Here is a 17,857-nt window from a genome sequence, read left to right on the forward strand (position 1 = left end):
TGTTTTTGATCAATGGTGGCTCAGTAAGAAGGGCTGTAGAAAATTTAAATGTACTATCTGAATTTGGGTCTCTGTTCACGAAGACAATGGCTTTTGCGTAGGCTTATTGTGACCACAGCACTGTCAATGACCAAGATACCCAGCCTCTCCAAATTATGTCAAGTGGAATCCAGAATTAAGTACTAGTTATGTGAATAAGATTGACAATCAAAACTAACACATCATATGAAAGCAAATTTATTATCACTTTTGCTGTTACAGATGTGTTGCACTGGCCATGCTGAATATGGTGTTGTAATGGCCTAAGTCGACTACCAACCTGAAACCCCTTGGTGAATGCTTCCAGCCTGCTGTATTACCTGTGTCAAGATCCTGGCACTATGCTGCATATTTAGAAGGCAGTTTATGAGCTAAATGTTGTAGAATCAGTATGTCCACTCTCTCTCCAGTTTATCTGTACTCTTGGTGCATGCTAGCACAATAATGTATCCACAAATAATTCACAAGGGAAAAGAATTGCTTGTTGGAACACACTTCTGATGCGTCTAAATATGTTTCTAGTACATAAATAAACTTAACTGTTCTCTGGCAAAATTCAAGAGCAGAAATCAATGTTTTCAAATACAAAAATGGTTCAAATGGCTCTGAGCACTATGAGACTTAACAGCTGTGGTCATCAGTCCCCTAGAACTTAGAACTACTTAAACCTAACTAACCGAAGGACATCACACACATCCATGCCCGAGGCAGGATTCGAACCTGTGACCGTAGCAGGCGCACGGTTCCGGACTGCGCACCTAGAACCGCGAGACCACTGCGGCCGGCTTTCAAATACAAAATCTTTTCCCTTACATCAGAGTTTTCAAATACAAAATATTTTCCCTTATATCAGAATAATTTGATTACATCATAAATAGTGGATTCTGCATAATTTTTTTAAATTAATTGACACTATGTATGCTGCGTATTTACTTTGTACACAGAATATATATTACTGCATATGAAGTCTGTCTGTTGCCAGTACACTATTTCATCTGGAGAAGCTTCGAACTCAGAACCTTTAAGCTTTTGAATTATTTTTAAAACATGCAATGCTCTTACATGTCCCTAGTAAATCATAAGCAGATGAATATGCACAATTTTTGCTTTACTGGTGATATGTATGTTGTGTAATTACATCAAGTACAAAACAGATATGGTGCATCTGAAACAGCAAGTCTGTTTCTTGCCAGCATAATTCTTCATTTGGAAAGACACTCAGGAAACTTAATTGTCTGAATACTTTCTACATTACTGAGTATGTATTTTCAAACCACCTTATGTCCTTGGGAAAGTTTCACAGCCAAAAAATCAGGGTTCCTGAATGTAATTGTTTCTGCCATGCTGGAATAATTTCATCACATTTTAAAGTGACGAATATGAGTAGTTTTTGTTTAACTGGCAGAATTAATCCTGTGTATTTACTTTATATTGTAGCAAATGAAATACCATATCTGTTTGTTACCAGCATATTTCATCATCTGGAGAGGTGCTTCAGACTCAGAAACTTGAAGCATTTGAATACTTGCTGCAATGTGCTTCATCTGAAGGAACTGCTTGAATAATTTTTACTCTCCGTGTTTCTATTTCCTATCATTTTTTGTGATACTCAGCTTTGGACTGACACTGATAAAATTAAAAATCACTTTTTTATATTGTCTTTCTTTAATTTTTGTATTCCTTGGTTTTTTTCTTTTCTTGAATAATTTATTCAAAAGTGTCAAATCATTGAAACAACCATTTTTACTTTCCAATGATTAATAATGCTTCCTTGTCTGGTAAGTCTTGAAACCTGGTACAACACATAGTGGTAGCTTCCAAGTTTTGCATTGGTATCTGTTTTCCTGGCACACGTTCTGTTTTGTAGAAGCTACACATCAGCATATTAGTGAATTTTACTTTGAATGCTCACTCACAATATCATACAGAAAATGCCTCCTTGTAAGTTTTAGAGGTTTCTTGTCATTGGAGCACATTCCTCTGCTAGCTTTTCTCTGTTCTGTTGTATATTTTTCTACAACTTCCCTAAGCAAAGACAAGTGAAACTCCGTGAGTGCCCTGTAACCAACATGTGGAGATCATAACCATTTAAAAACGGCATCACCTGGTACGTGCTGCCTACCATGCAGCGGGCCAGGGTTCAATTCCCAGCCAAGATGAAGATTTTTCTCTGCTCGTGGACTGTGTGTTGTGTTGTCCTCATCATCATTTCATCATCGCCGACATGCAAGTCACCCAATGTGGCATCATCTGAAATAAGACTTGCAACCCGGCAGCCAAACTTCCCTGGATGGGGCATTCTGGCCATTGATGCCACATGATCATTTAAAATATTAATCCAGAACACAAAAACAGAAAAACATGTTAATCTTACTGAGTTCAGTAGCATCTAACAATCTATAATAAATTGTGGTTTATTGATTTTTTCACCAATATTTCTGTCAGTCTTCTCTGTTTCAACAATTTGTATCTTGTTATATGTGGTAAACATCCACATTTCTCAAAATCACTTGATAGTAACTATTTTGTCAGTTGACTTAAACTCAGTTTCTCCTAATTTCAGATACCTCTGCAGCTATGGCATTTTACGCCTGTTGTCACAAACCATGCCACATGGGGCTGTTGTGTGGTTGTGAAGTCAGATGAATAGGTCTGGGATAGATTACCACTATCAACTTCAGAGTAAGTCTCTGTTTCAAATATAATCTAAATGGCCTTTTCTCAAAATTGTGGAGCCCAATTTCTGTTGTTGCAAAAATATACCCAGTCTGACAGCCACGCAGTACAAATGCCTTTACTCACAATCTACTTTACATTGATGGAATAAATTGTTTAAAAAATAATCGACCTTTGAAGAACAAGAGACTTTCACTATGTAAAGCTTCTGATGTGGACTAAATGTGCTGCAAATCATCACATGAACTTAAAAAAAAAAAAAGAAGAAGAAGAAGAACAAAATTCCTATAAGGTGTACAACTTTGCTTCACCATTTCTTCCTCAACATTTGAGACTTTAATGTAACAAATTGGTTACACATGTATTATTCAAAGTATTTTCCATCGCTGGCCACTACTTTCTCCCATCTTTCAGGCAGTGTACGAATCCCAAGTCGAAAAAATTGTTCCTCTTTTGAAGCAATTCACGAATTGATCCAATCTGTGACTTCTCCATGAGATCGGAAGTGTTGGTCAGCCAGGCCATGCCCCGTTGATCTAAACATGTGGTAGTCAGAGGAAGCAGTGTCTGGAGAATACAGCGGGTGGGGTAGGACTTCCCATTTTAACATTTCCAAGTATGTTTTGACCTCTTTTGCAACGTGGGGTCAAGCATTGTTGTGCTGCAAACTCACTTTATTGTGCCTCTAGCTGTATTGCAGCCATTTGTCCTTTAACGGGGGACGTTGATGAAATTGACCAAAAATGTCAATTTTCGATCTATTTTTTTTATTTGTTAGTACTCATGGACAATAAGTTCCCACAGTTTTAATGTTGAAATCGCATCCGAAGTGCCTGAAAAATTAATTAAAAGTGTGACACGGCCTCCCTGCCACACCGATGTTTTACAGCAGCACTTCAAGCTCAGAGGGATAACAACCCCTCCATTCACAAGGAGAGGCTTGCAAATTGTATCCTGGATCTTGTCAAGCCCACTTACAGGTTTCTGGCCAATCCTACACTTCTCAAAAAGTGTGTTCATGGCAAAACCCAAAATCCAAATGAGTCTCTAAATTCACTCATATGGAAATGATGCCCTAAAAACTTATTTGCATCTGCTACAGTTGTCAGAATTGCAACCTGCAATGGAGTTATTGTATTTAATGATGGGAATGTCGGGAGGATGAAGATATTAGAAAGAATGGGCTTCAAGGTAGGAAATTTTACTCAAGACATCCTGAGAAAAATAGATTTACAGTGCGTCTCTGCAGCAGAAAAGTCAGTTGGAGACCTGGTAAAGGAAAGAAGACAGACAATAAGAAACCAGAAGAGATGCCTTGAAGGAAAAGATGACCCAGAGTACAAATCTGGTGCCTTATGAAGAAGTGACATAAGGAAGAAAGTTAGGTTGAACTTTAAATTGTGTTTCCTGAAAAGTTTGTTTTCTAAAGTTTATGTACCTTTCCCTCAGATTCTATGAATACTAGAATTATGAAATTTTGTACACATATTTCTGTAAACCTAATAAACGTCTGAAGAGCAAATTTTGAAATTCTGATTGCAAGCTAAGATATGGGGCAAAGTGCTTGGAATTTTGCATGAATTTAAAGTTGTACTTGTGGAATTATAATTAAAAATTATTAAAATTCTCCTATTTGACCTATTCCAAAAACCTCATGAAAGAAGATTACAATATATAAAGAGATGAAACAGAAATCTCTTGAATACTTTCTGAGAAAAAGGAACATACATTATTTTTTGAAAATAAAACTTCTAATTTCATTAAAAAAAAGTTGAATATATATAATCAAATGATTTTATATGTAAATGTGTTACTTTCATGTAAAGTGTGGTACAAAATTTCATTGCCTTACCTCCAAAACTGTGGATTTAGTGCATTTTTAAAATAGTGGCTGTTTTTCATCAACATCCCCCCTTAATGCTCTGTTCAAACGCATTAATTGCATTTGATAACGAGCACCTGTGATTGTTTTGCTTGGTTTTAACAAACAAAAAAAAAAATGGTTCAAATGACTCTGAGCACTATGGGACTTAACTTCTGAGGTCATCAGTCCCCTAGGACTTACAACTACTTAAACCTAACTAACCTAAGGACATCACACACATCCATGCCCGAGGCAGGATTCGAACCTGCGACCGTAGCGGTTGCGCGGTTCCAGACTGTAGCGCCCAGAACCGCTCGGCCACTCCGGCCGACCGCTTGGTTTTAACACCTCACAGTACATGATACCGAGCTGGTCCAACCAAATGCCGAGTATGATCTTGGAGCCGTGAATATTTGGTTTGGCCATTGATGTGGAAGCATGACCAGGATATCCCCATGATTTTTTGCATTTAGGGTTATCGTAATGAAACCATTTTTTGTCCACAGTCACAAAACACGGCAGAAATCCCTTCTATTTATGCCTCTGAAGCAACTGTTCACAAGCACACAAACACCGCTCAATGTCTCTTGGTTTCAGCTCACATGAGACCCAAGTTCCTTCTTTCTGAATCATGCCCATAGCCTTGAGACATTTTGAAATGGCTTGCTGTGTCACTCCCACTAATCATGCCAATTCTTCTTGAGTTTGACATGAGTCTTCACTCAGCAATGTCTCCAATTCTGCATCTTCGAAAACATTCTCTCTTTCACCACTATGCCAATCTACAACGTTAAAATCACCATTCTTGAAATGTTGAAACCACTCACAACACATTCTGTCACTAATAGCATCCTTACCATACGTACTTGGAAGCAGTCAATGAGACTAAGCCACTGTTTTCTCCATATTGAAACAAAACAGTAACACCTCCCGCAAATAATGAGAATTAGGCTCGTAAACTGACATTTTCAATCAAGAATAACTTTACGATGCAGACACAAATTGACTAATGTTTGAATCAGGTTATGTTGATCGAGGTCCAAGCTAAGTGCCTGATGCCTGTGATCTGTTTCTTTCGACCACTACTTAACGTTGTCACCACCTATCAGCAAACGGCAGAAGCAAAGTTGTACACCTTGTATTTTTAAACAAAATGTTGCCTCCAGTACAAGCACAATTGTCACTAAAACATAACATCTTCATAAGTAAAAAAAAAAATGGTCTCAGCACATAATTTTGCTGAAAACTGGAGTGTTAAAAGTATATCTATAGAACAACACACAGCTTGAGGCTGTTGCCAATGGGCATCACTGTGGGGGTCCGGATGGGGGTTTGTCGGGGACGGCCAGCTCGTCCCACGCATCCCCTGATCGGACTACGACTGTGGTTGCCCGGGATACTGCCCGCATTGAGGCTGATCCCTCACCTGTGGTAGAGTGGGAGGTCATCTCAAGGTGTGGGTGGAAGGGGGCGAAAGACATTCCGGAGGGCTGAACGGAAGGCCTCTCCAGTTTGTCTGACGAACCGGTTTCAGGCTCTGTCTCAGGCTGATACTGATCTTTCGCCTGACATGGCTGCTTGTCCTGTTCCAGAGGTTGCCTCTCAGTCTGCAAGATCCGGGCGGTCGCAGAGGGTGGGCTTACTGGTAGTTGGGAGCTCCAACGTCAGGTGCGTAATGGGGCCCCTTAGGGATATGGCAGCAAGAGAGGGGAAGAAAACCAATGTGCACTCCGTGTGCATACCGGGGGGAGTCATTCCAGATGTGGAATGGGTCCTTCCGGATGCCATGAAGAGTACAGAGTGCACCCATCTGCAGGTGGTCGCTCATGTTGGCACCAATGATGTGTGTCGCTATGGATCGGAGGAAATCCTCTCTGGCTTCCGGCGGCTATCTGATTTGGTGAAGACTGTCAGTCTCTTAGCGGGATGAAATCAGAGCTCACCATCTGCAGCATCGTCGACAGGACTGACTGCGAACCTTTGGTACAGAGCCGAGTGGAGGGTCTGAATCAGAGGCTGAGACGGTTCTGCGACCGTGTGGGCTGCAGATTCCTCGACTTGCGCCATAGGGTGATGGGGTTTCGGGTTCCGCTGGATAGGTCAGGAGTCCACTACACGCAACAAGCGGCTACACGGGTAGCAGGGGTTGTGTGGCGTGGGCTGGGCGGTTTTTTAGGTTAGATGGCCTTGGGCAAGTACAGAAAGGGCAACAGCCTCAACGGGTGCAGGGCAAAGTCAGGACATGCGGGGACCAAGCAGCAATCGGTATTGTAATTGTCAACTGTCGAAGCTGCGTTGGTAAAGTACCGGAACTTCAAGCGCTGATAGAAAGCACCGAAGCTGAAATCGTTATCTACATCTACATCTACATCTACATTTATACTCCGCAAGCCACCCAACGGTGTGTGGCGGAGGGCACTTTACGTGCCACTGTCATTACCTCCCTTTCCAATTCCAGTCGCATATGGTTCGCGGGAAGAACAACTGTCTGAAAGCCTCCGTGCGGGCTCTAATCTCTCTAATTTTACATTCGTGATCTCCTCGGGAGGTATAAGTAGGGGGAAGCAATATATTCGATACCTCATCCAGAAACGCACCCTCTCGAAACCAGGCGAGCAAGCTACACCGCGATGCAGAGCGCCTCTCTTGCAGAGTCTGCCACTTGAGTTTATTAAACATCTCCGTAACGCTATCACGGTTACCAAATAACCCTGTGACGAAACGTGCCGCTCTTCTTTGGATCTTCTCTATCTCCTCCGTCAGACCGATCTGGTACGGATCCCACACTGATGAGCAATACTCAAGTATAGGTCGAACGAGTGTTTTGTAAGCCACCTCCTTTGTTGATGGACTACATTTTCTAAGCACTCTCCCAATGAATCTCAACCTGGTACCCGCCTTACCAACAATTAATCTTATATGATCACTCCACTTCAAATCGTTCCGCACGCATACTCCCAGATATTTTACAGAAGTAACTGTTACCATTGTTTGTTCCGCTATCATATAATCATACAATAAAGGATCCTTCTTTCTATGTATTCGCAATACATTACATTTGTCTATGTTAAGGGACAGTTGCCACTCCCTGCACCAAGTGCCTATCCGCTGCAGATCTTCCTGCATTTCGCTACAATTTTCTAATGCTGCAACTTCTCTGTATACTACAGCATCATCCGCGAAAAGCCGCATGGAACTTCCGACACTATCTACTAGGTCATTTATATATATATTGTGAAAAGCAATGGTCCCATAACACTCTCCTGTGGCACGCCAGAGGTTACCTTAACGTCTGTAGACGTCTCTCCATTGATAACAACATGCTGTGTTCTGTTTGCTAAAAACTCTTCAATCCAGCCACACAGCTGGTCTGATATTCCGTAGGCTCTTACTTTGTTTATCAGGCGACAGTGCGGACCTGTATCGAACGCCTTCCGGAAGTCAAGAAAAATAGCATCTACCTGGGAGCCTGTATCTAATATTTTCTGGGTCTCATGAACAAATAAAGCGAGTTGGGTCTCACACGATCGCTGTTTCCGAAATCCATGTTGATTCCTACATAGTAGATTCTGGGTTTCCAAAAACGACATGATACTCGAGCAAAAAACATGTTCTAAAATTCTACAACAGATCGACGTCAGAGATATAGGTCTATAGTTTTGCGCATCTGCTCGACGACCCTTCTTGAAGACTGGGACTACCTGTGCTCTTTTAAAATCATTTGGAACCTTCCGTTCCTCTAGAGACTTGCGGTACACGGCTGTTAGAAAGGGAGCAAGTTCTTTCGCGTATTCTGTGTAGAATCGAATTGGTATCCTGTCAGGTCCAGTGGACTTTCCTCTGTTGAGTGATTCCAGTTGCTTTTCTATTCCTTGGACACTTATTTCGATGTCAGCCATTTTTTCGTTTGTGCGAGGATTTAGAGAAGGAACTGCAGTGCGGTCTTCCTCTGTGAAACAGCTATGGAAAAAGGTGTTTAGTATTTCAGCTTTACGCGTGTCATCCTCTGTTTCAATACCATCATCATCCCGTAGTGTTTGAATATGCTGTTTCGAGCCACTTACTGATTTAACGTAAGACCAGAACTTCCTAGGATTTTCTGTCAAGTCGGTACATAAAATTTTACTTTCGAATTCACTGAACGCTTCACGCATAGCCCTCCTTACGCTAACTTTGACATCGTTTAGCTTCTGTTTGTCTGAGAGGTTTTGGCTGCGTTTAAACTTGGAGTGAAGCTCTCTTTGCTTTCGCAGTAGTTTCCTAACTTTGTTGTTGTACCACGGTGGGTTTTTCCCATCCCTCACAGTTTTACTAGGCACGTACCTGTCTAAAACGCATTTCACGATTGCCTTGAACTTTTTCCATAAACACTCAACATTGTCAGTGTCGGAACAGATATTTTCGTTTTCATCTGTTAGGTAGTCTGAAATCTGCCTTCTATTACTCTTGCTAAACAGATAAACCTCCCTCCCTTTTTTTTATATTCCTATTAACTTCCATATTCAGGGATGCTGCAACGGCCTTATGATCACTGATTCCCTGTTCTGTACATACAGAGTCGAAAAGTTTGGGTCTGTTTGTAATCAGTAGGTCTAAGATGTTATCTCCACGAGTCGGTTCTCTGTTTAATTGCTCGAGGTAATTTTCGGATAGTGCACTCAGTATAATGTTACTCGATGCTCTGTCCCTACCACCCGTCCTAAACATCTGAGTGTCCCAGTCTATATCTGGTAAATTGAAATCTCCACCTAAGACTATAACATGCTGAGAAAATTTATGTGAAATGTATTCCAAATTTTCTCTCAGTTGTTCTGCCACTAATGCTGCTGAGTCGGGAGGTCGGTAAAAGGAGCCAATTATTAACCTAGTTCGGTTGTTGAGTGTAACCTCCACCCATAATAATTCACAGGAACTATCCACTTCTACTTCACTACAGGATAAACTACTACTAACGGAGGCTTTCAGACAGTCGTTCTTCCCGCGAACCATACGCGACTGGAACAGGAAAGGGAGGTAATGACAGTGGCACGTAAAGTGCCCTCCGCCACACACCGTTGGGTGGCTTGCGGAGTATAAATGTAGATGTAGATGTAGAATAACCACTTATCTTCAGCTTTTTAAGTTGAGCCATCAGAAGACAAATAGCAACAAAACTATAAAGTTCCTAAAATCCAGTATCAGTCCACCTTGAAACTCGAGAACGCACAGATTCACGAGTATTTGCCATGGTGTACTTGTAAAATCGATTTATTTTGTCTGCTATAAAACAGAACAGGTCTTCTGACAGGAATATTATAAAAAATGAGAGAATGGTTGAGTCATTAGCCAGTTGATATTTGTGCCCTGAAGCCAACTCATCAAAGGGATGCTGTGATGGCACACTCTTTTCCGAAGTGTTTTGCTATCATTTTCTGATCCTTTGGATTCGGAATATCTGCTGACCACACCTCTTATGGAAGCATCAACCAGTGTGCTGTACCAGCTGATGTACATCGCTGAGGACTGTTACTCTGAGATTCTGTTGAAGACTCGTCACTGCTATAGACATCAGAGAATTGACACTTGCTTTCACTGCTAGTGAGTCACCAGGAGATTTTTATCTATGTAACCACAGTGACGTGACATTTCTCTCACAGAAAAGATGAATGCAAAGTTAATACTGACAAAAACGCGCAACACAAAGTTGAAATCTACAGAGATGGACCGTAGCAGAAAATGTAGATGCACTCTCGAACTATGCACCTGGAATTCTGAAAATATCTAGAATAATGGTGCAGAAGTTCAGCATTGGGTGTAAACACATCTAGAGCATGCAGGTACCTTCAGCTAAGCGCACTTAAGTTCATCAAAAGCAATGAGATAACTAGTGGAACTGGATACATCAACATATCAATAGCACTTAAGGAAAACACAGAGGTTGTACTTGAACACATCCACAGCACCTAGGGAGTGGTGGAGCATGACGAATTAACTCATCCACAGTAACCACAGGTTAAGCACACACAATAGTACAGACAACCCTGTGCTCCCCACCTCAGCAGACACTGCTCTTACATACACCCACGAAAAATGTTCTATCAAATTAGAACATGGCATAAATAAGTAAGTTCCAGAACCTTTCAAAAATAATAAATGTTAAATAACTGCAGGACAAAGGAATTGGTCTAATTAATAAGTATCACACGCTATACCACAACAGCATAGCAGAGGACACACATCACACAGGATTATACAAGGGATGTTCAATAAGTATACAACACATTTATTCTGAAAGCAGGTTGGTTTAACCAGGATTCCAATACATCATATTATTCCCCACTCTTCTGGCTACAAAACCCTATTTTTCAGCATAACCTCAATTAACTGTGAAGGCCTTATGCCACCTTTCCGGATGGGCTTGTGCACCCACATGGTATCACTCTACTGGTCGACGTCAGAGCAAATGTCTTGCTGCATCAATAACCACCCCATCACCCACATGCTGAGTGCATCCTTCATTGGGTCAAACAGGTGAAAGTCAGAAGGTGTGAAATTGGGTTATAGGGTGAATGAGAAAGAACGGTCCAACGAAGTTCTGTGAGCTCCTCTTGGATGCGCAGACTTGTGTGAAGCCTTGCGTTGTCATGGAGGAGGAGGAGTTAGTTTGGATTTTTGTGGTGACAAACAAGGTGAAGTCGTTTTTTAAATTTCCTGAGGATAGTACAATACACTTCAGAGTTGGTTGTTGCACCATGAGGGAGGATATCAAACAGCATAACCCCTTCAGAGTCCCAGAAGACCATTGCCATGATTTGACCAGCTGAGGGGGCGGGTTCGAACTTTTTCTTCAGGGAAGAAGTGGTGTGGCATCACTCCACGGATTGCCGTTTTGAAGTGATGAACCCACGTTTCATCGCCTGTGAAGATGTTTGAGAAAAAGTTGTCATGATAAACCTCATAATGTGCAAGCAATTCTGCACAGGTGGTCCTTCGTTGCTCTTTATGGACTTCTATTAGATGGCAAGCAACCCAGTGGGCACACATCTTTGAGTACTCCAGCTGGTGGACAAGTGTGTCAACGCTACCAACAGACATCCTTTTGAGCAGCGAGGTGTTTGTTTGTGATTTGCTGATAACCTCAAGTGAGAGTGTTCATGCATTCCAGCACTGCCAGAGTCACATCTATGTGGGGCCGGACAACATGTGAAATATCAAACAGGTTTGCGCAACCTTGTTGCGATGATGACAGACGCCTTGCCCAATGACTCAGTGGCTTTTGTTTACTGCCAGGTCTCCTTAGACATTCTGCAAGTGCCTATGAATATCTGTGATGCTCTGGTTTTCTGCCAAAAGAAACTCAATAGCAGCTCTCTGATTGGAAAGCACCTCTATTACAGACACAATTTTGAAGACTATGTGTAGTGCTAACACCAACTGAAATGTCATGAAACTACAGGGGCTGAAGTGGGAATATTCCATGATATTCCACAACAACCAGAATCGGCTGAGGAAAAAAAAAGTGTTGTATTACATACTAAATGCCCCTTGTAATTGTAAGTAGCTAAAATATATCTCAAAATACAAAAACTGTTCATATAATGAGGATTCACGTATGTTTACATGATCCTGGCATCTATATTTGAGTTTTCCAAAGTTTTCCCAAATGATTACATGCAAATGTCCAGATGATTCCAACTAATGTGCCACCTTTTCCTTGGTCATTAGTAATCCACATAAAACGAAGTAAATTCCTACACTGTGGGATTCAGATTGTTGTTGTTTTGAGCATTAATTTCACTCTGACATTTAACATTCCTGGTTTTAGTATAATGTTTTTTTTTTTCAGGAACTTATATAACACTGCATCACAAGTACTAGTTATATGCCAAAAATCCAGTATTCACAATTGAAACATCTTCTGTTGACTTAAGTATCACTATGGACTATGAATCAAGAGCAGACACAATATGAAACTACGAACACCATCTGCATGTAATAACATGACTATGCAGACAAGCATCCAACAATACCTTGCTTCTGGTTGCAGTTAACTGCACATCCCAAAATAAGCTGCAACAAGCGCCCCAGCTCTGCAGCATCACATTTTTCTCCTGAAAATAAAACAATGTCTTGAATGTAAAAGAAACCAATGGGAGACATGGGAAAACATAGTACCCACATACACAATACACAAAATGATAACCTAACAAAAGGGGCACGTCCTTGGTACAATTTAAGACATACTAGCAGAGTACCCGGCATTGACCGGGTATGTATTTATTCCAATCTTCTATTAGTCCATCATCTCCCGCTCTCTGCTCCTCTCCACTCTCTCTGTCCATCTGCTCCTCCTTTATATCTTTTCTTTGCCCATCTCCTGTGGATCCTCTCTGTCCATCTCCTCCCCCCCCCCTCCCCCAAGTCCATCCCCTTCTCTCCCTTCTCCTTCTCTTTGTCCATCTCCTCCCACTCTCTCCGTCCATCTTGTTCTCCCCCCCCCCCCCCCCCCCTTTTGCTTGTCCATCTCCTCCTCCCTTCTCTCTCTGTGCAGCTCCTCCTCTTCACTTTTTTCTATCCATCCCCCCTCCTCCTCCTCCTCCTCTCTCTCTCTCTCTCTCTCTCTCTCTCTGTCCATCTTCTCCTCCCCTCACCTCTCTCTGCATTATCACATACGCCCAAATAGGAGGTTGCTGGTTCTTACCCCCACAATATTTCTTTCCAGATATTAAGTAATATGTGTACCAAGTTTGGTTGAAATTGATCCAGGAGTTTACAAGGAGCTCTTTATCGATGGTTTTGTCCACATATGCATGTCACATATATTTAATATCTTCCACACATATTTGTACATACATTTCCCTTGTACCTCTAGCAAATTTCGTCTTGCAGTTTCGTTTTCATGTGGCTCAATGTTAATGATGTCATATTTCCTGAACTGTGTGGCCTACAATGATACAATTTCGCAAGTACATCAAGTGATATGTGTGGATACTGTCTGTTACAAACAGAGTTAGTTGTAAAGAAGTAATAAATTAAAACATCATGTATGACGGGGCAGTTTTTGATGCATCTCAGTGCTTGTAACACCATATCTCCTGAACTATGTGTTGTACAACGATATATTTTAATTATGGCGCACTGACACCCCAACCATTAACATTTAGTTTTAGAAATTAATAGTGCTCTAGTAGTTTCAGAACTCGAGTTACAGAGTCTCCTGTAGAGTATCTATATCAATAATCATGATTTTAACCCTCCAAACAAGATTCACATAATGAACTGATAAAAAAAAATCATTGCATATGAGAAACAATGATATAGCAAAATATTTATTCAAAAAGGAAGTGAATATAGCATGAATAAAAGTAATGGGTAATAAAAACAGTCTATTAGCTAACTAATGATGATGACAATGATATATATGTAGGGTGATCAGGTTCATAACAGACTTGTGGTCCAGTGGGCAAGATAAAATACTTTAACATGAATATGGTTGAAAAGGTTGATAATGTTACATTAAAACATGTAAAAAGAATCAAATCATTCATTTATAGACATATGCATGTATGCACATGCCCATGTAAGCATGTCCACATATGCACATGACAGAAAAATCACATCCACATTCATGATCTCTCTCTCTCTCTCTCTCTCTCTCTCTCTCTCTCACACACACACACACACACACACACACACACACACACACACACACTCATCTCAAATGGTTCAAATGGCTCTGAGCACTATGGGACGAACCTGCGACCGTAGTGGTTGCGCGGTTCCACACTGAAGCGCCTCAAACCGCTCGGCCACACCGGCCGGCACACTCATCTCAAAAAATGAACAATTCAACACATAAGTTAAAATACAAAGGGAAAAAAGATTTAGTATAGTGTGAAATAGAGAATGTACCAAACACATGTCACTCACTATTCATTTTAGTAAAAACTGATGAGACATCTACTCTACAACTGACAGAAAGCATGGGATAAGTTCAAACAATCACTCTCAAAATACACATCAAACTCAGCTCATCATCAGCTTAGTGTGTTGGTCTGCAGTTATTTTACAGTTGCTCTCTTATCAAACAATAACAGTTTGGTAGGCTCAGTGGTAAAGTGTCAGACTATAAATCCGAAGGTCTTGAGTTCGATCTCCAGTCAATATTAGGATTTTTATCTCTCACTTATCATATCTTTCACTTCTGGCAATATTAGTTGATGTGAAAAATGCCTACTGCACAGTGGTTTGGAATCAACGTTAAATTGTAGATCCCTTCTGACATGAAATGAAATGGCTGTATCGCGTTGATGGCCCGGAGTCCCCAACTAGTGAAGTTCGGCCGTCAAGTTGCGAGTCTTTTCAGATGACGCCACAATGGGCGACTTGTGTGTTGATGATGACGATGATGATGATGATGATGATGATGATGGACACAACACATAGGCCCCGAGTGGAGAAAATCTGCAACCCAGCTGGGAATCGAACCCAGACCCACTGCGTGACAGTCAGACATGCTGACCACTCAGCCATGGGGTCAGACAGATACATCTATAAGTAGCTGGGTATGTCAGTACAAAGGTTCCTGAGGTAGGCAATGGCATACCACCCTCAACAGGACCATGCCTAGTATAGCAATGTGGTGTTCAAAACAATCTTCAGATCGATGACTGCTTTACTTAGTGACTTAAAACCCACATACACTGATGGGAGGGGGAGGGGATGGAGGGAGGGAGGGGGGGGGGGGGGGGGACAAACAATCGCAACACCAAGGAGGAGTTATTTGATGTAAACAGAAGTTTGTAGGCATGTTTCTGCATCTGAGAGATGATACCTACTCTAATTTCACACCAGTGACATAAGGTGGCACTAGTAGCAACACTAAGAGGATGCAATCAGGTTTTCTTTAAATACACACTGTAACGGTTATGGGTGTTAGTTATCTTTGAGATTGGGTGTGGTGAGTTCATATTAGTCAAGAATGCCTTTAAGGTGACAAAGACACCATTATCAACACCTCACTGAGTCTGAACGAGGTCATGTAATATATCTATGAGAGGCTAGATTTTTTCTTCTGCAGTAATGTAGAAAGACTTGTCAGGAATGCTATAAATGTACATGACTGCTGGCAGCGGTAGTCACGAGAATGTACGCTTGCAAGAAGACTGCTCTCTGGACAGCCCACATGGCACTACTGAGACGGTCCATTATAATTATCTGGGCTGTTATGCTGTGGTCGGCTGATGAATTCTGTGTCAATTCCCAACATTTCATCCCCGTCTGTGGACGACATCTTCAAGGGGGTCTGTAGCTCAATGGAAGGTCCAACACACCCACTGGCTCGCTACTGACTGCCGCTAAATTCCGTGTCCGCGCACTCCCACGCCGAGGCGTGACGTCACATGTTTTGAAAAAGTCAGTGCAATTGGCCGCTGTCCAGTGCCATTGATCGCCGTTGCCATCACCCAGTAGTGGACGGGCGGTACACATCATCTTCAACACCGGCATCCGTATACCGCTTAATTTCACGCCCTGCTCATTTCGATTGAAATTATTAGGGTGTTTGGCGATTTCGATTACCTCCCTGTAGAGCCTTTCGTAATATCTGCTTGTGGCCGCTAGTACTTGCGTCTCTTCGAAATGAATATGGTGGTTACCTGGCTGGAAAGCATGCTCCGCAACAGCTGATCGTTCCGTTTCTCCTCTTCTACAATTGCCCTTGTGCTCTTCCAAACGTTTTGAAACAGTTCTTTTAGTGGTACCCACATAAACATCTCCACAGCTGCATGGGATCCTATACACTCCCAGCTTTTTCCAATGGTTTGCGAGCGTCCTTGGCAGGCTTAAGGTATTCCTGTATCTTCCTGGTGGGATTGTAAATTATGGTAATATTCCGCTTCATCAAGATCCTCCCTATTCTTTCCGCTGCATTTTTAACAAACGGCAGGAAAACCTTAGATTTTGCAGTAGCCTTTACGTCACTATGATTTCAGCGTGGCTGTCGCAATGAACGTTTTATTTCGGCAGAAGAATATCCGTTCTTCATTAGTGCATTGTGGAGATGTTCCATCTCAGTGTCGAGCAACTCAGGTTCACAAATATTTCTAGCTCTGTCCTCTAACGTCTTGATAATCCCCCCCCCCCCCTTCTGTTGTTGGTGGTGGTGGTTCGAATTCTGGTGCAAATAACAGTCCATGTGCGTGGGTTTGCGGTATATTGAGTGGCCCAAACCACCATTTTCGTTTCTAAAAACAAGCACATCGAGGAAATGTAATTTGCCGTCTACCTCCTCCTCCATTGTAAACTGAATTCTCAAATTTATATTATTCAGATGTTCGTGGAACTGGCTTAGTTCCTCCCTGCCATGTCTCCACAGCACAAACGTGTTGTCCATGTATCGGAACCATACATTTGGTTTTTTGCTGGCAGTACCTATTGCCTGTTCTTCGAATTTCTCCATAAAAAAGTTTGCGATTACGGGATTTAGGGGGCTTCCCATAGTCACGCCATCCGTTTGTTCATAAAACTGTTCATTCCACTTGAAGTATGTAGTCATCAAACAACACTTAAACAGTTCTGAAATATCGGCAGGAAAAATTCAATCCAGCTGTTCCAATACATCATTAAGTGGAACCATGGTAAACAGCGATACCACATCGAAGCTGACCAATATGTCCTTCAGCTGGACCACTATGCCATTCAATCTGCTGATGAAATGTGTCTAATTCTTTATATAAGAGCCTGAATGGCACACATGTGGTTTTAACAGCGAAGTCAAAAACTTGGCTAACAAGTAGGTGGGCAAACCAATGGCACTTAGTATCGGCCTTAACAGCACATTTTCTTTATGAATTTTGGGCAATCCATAAAGTGAATTCGCTATCTGATGACGAGACATCTGTGCTTGCCAAGGGAGGAAATTTTGCTGTTGGTCCGCGTTTTGGGCCCACGGAAGAAATTATAGCCAGTGTAGAAGCAGGAATTCGCAATGTGGGTTCTGTAACAGTTGAAGAAATCCGTATAGAAACAGTGAGAATATTAGCCAATGCAAAACCGCCGAAGAGTAATATAACTGTGGGTGAGAGAAGAGCTTTAAACCTCCTGAATGACAACGATACTATTTTGATTCTCCCAGCTGACAAAGGAAGCTCAACGGTGGTTATGGATGTGGCCGACTATCAGAGTAAAATTACTGATCTACTGGATCCACAAGCATATAGGAAGTTGATGAGGACCCCACTAACAGTGTTCTTAGAACTGTGTCGCGGTTAATAAAAAAGTCCTCCATTGAAGAGAGTG

The 17,857-nt window shown here is 41.7% G+C and overlaps 1 protein-coding gene across 1 annotated transcript in view; it reads right to left on the reverse strand.

Annotated features, from left to right (window-relative positions):
• Positions 1-17,857, reverse strand: part of LOC126470070 (protein Hook homolog 3-like) — a 204,900-nt gene that overhangs the window by 90,376 nt on the left and 96,667 nt on the right. Inside the window, exon 5 of the mRNA XM_050097578.1 lies at positions 12,589-12,669. Coding sequence (XP_049953535.1) covers positions 12,589-12,669 — 81 coding nt within the window. The remainder of the gene's footprint in view (positions 1-12,588; positions 12,670-17,857) is intronic.

Source organism: Schistocerca serialis, chromosome 3, assembly GCF_023864345.2.
Source record: "Schistocerca serialis cubense isolate TAMUIC-IGC-003099 chromosome 3, iqSchSeri2.2, whole genome shotgun sequence".
NCBI lineage: Eukaryota > Metazoa > Arthropoda > Insecta > Orthoptera > Acrididae > Schistocerca > Schistocerca serialis.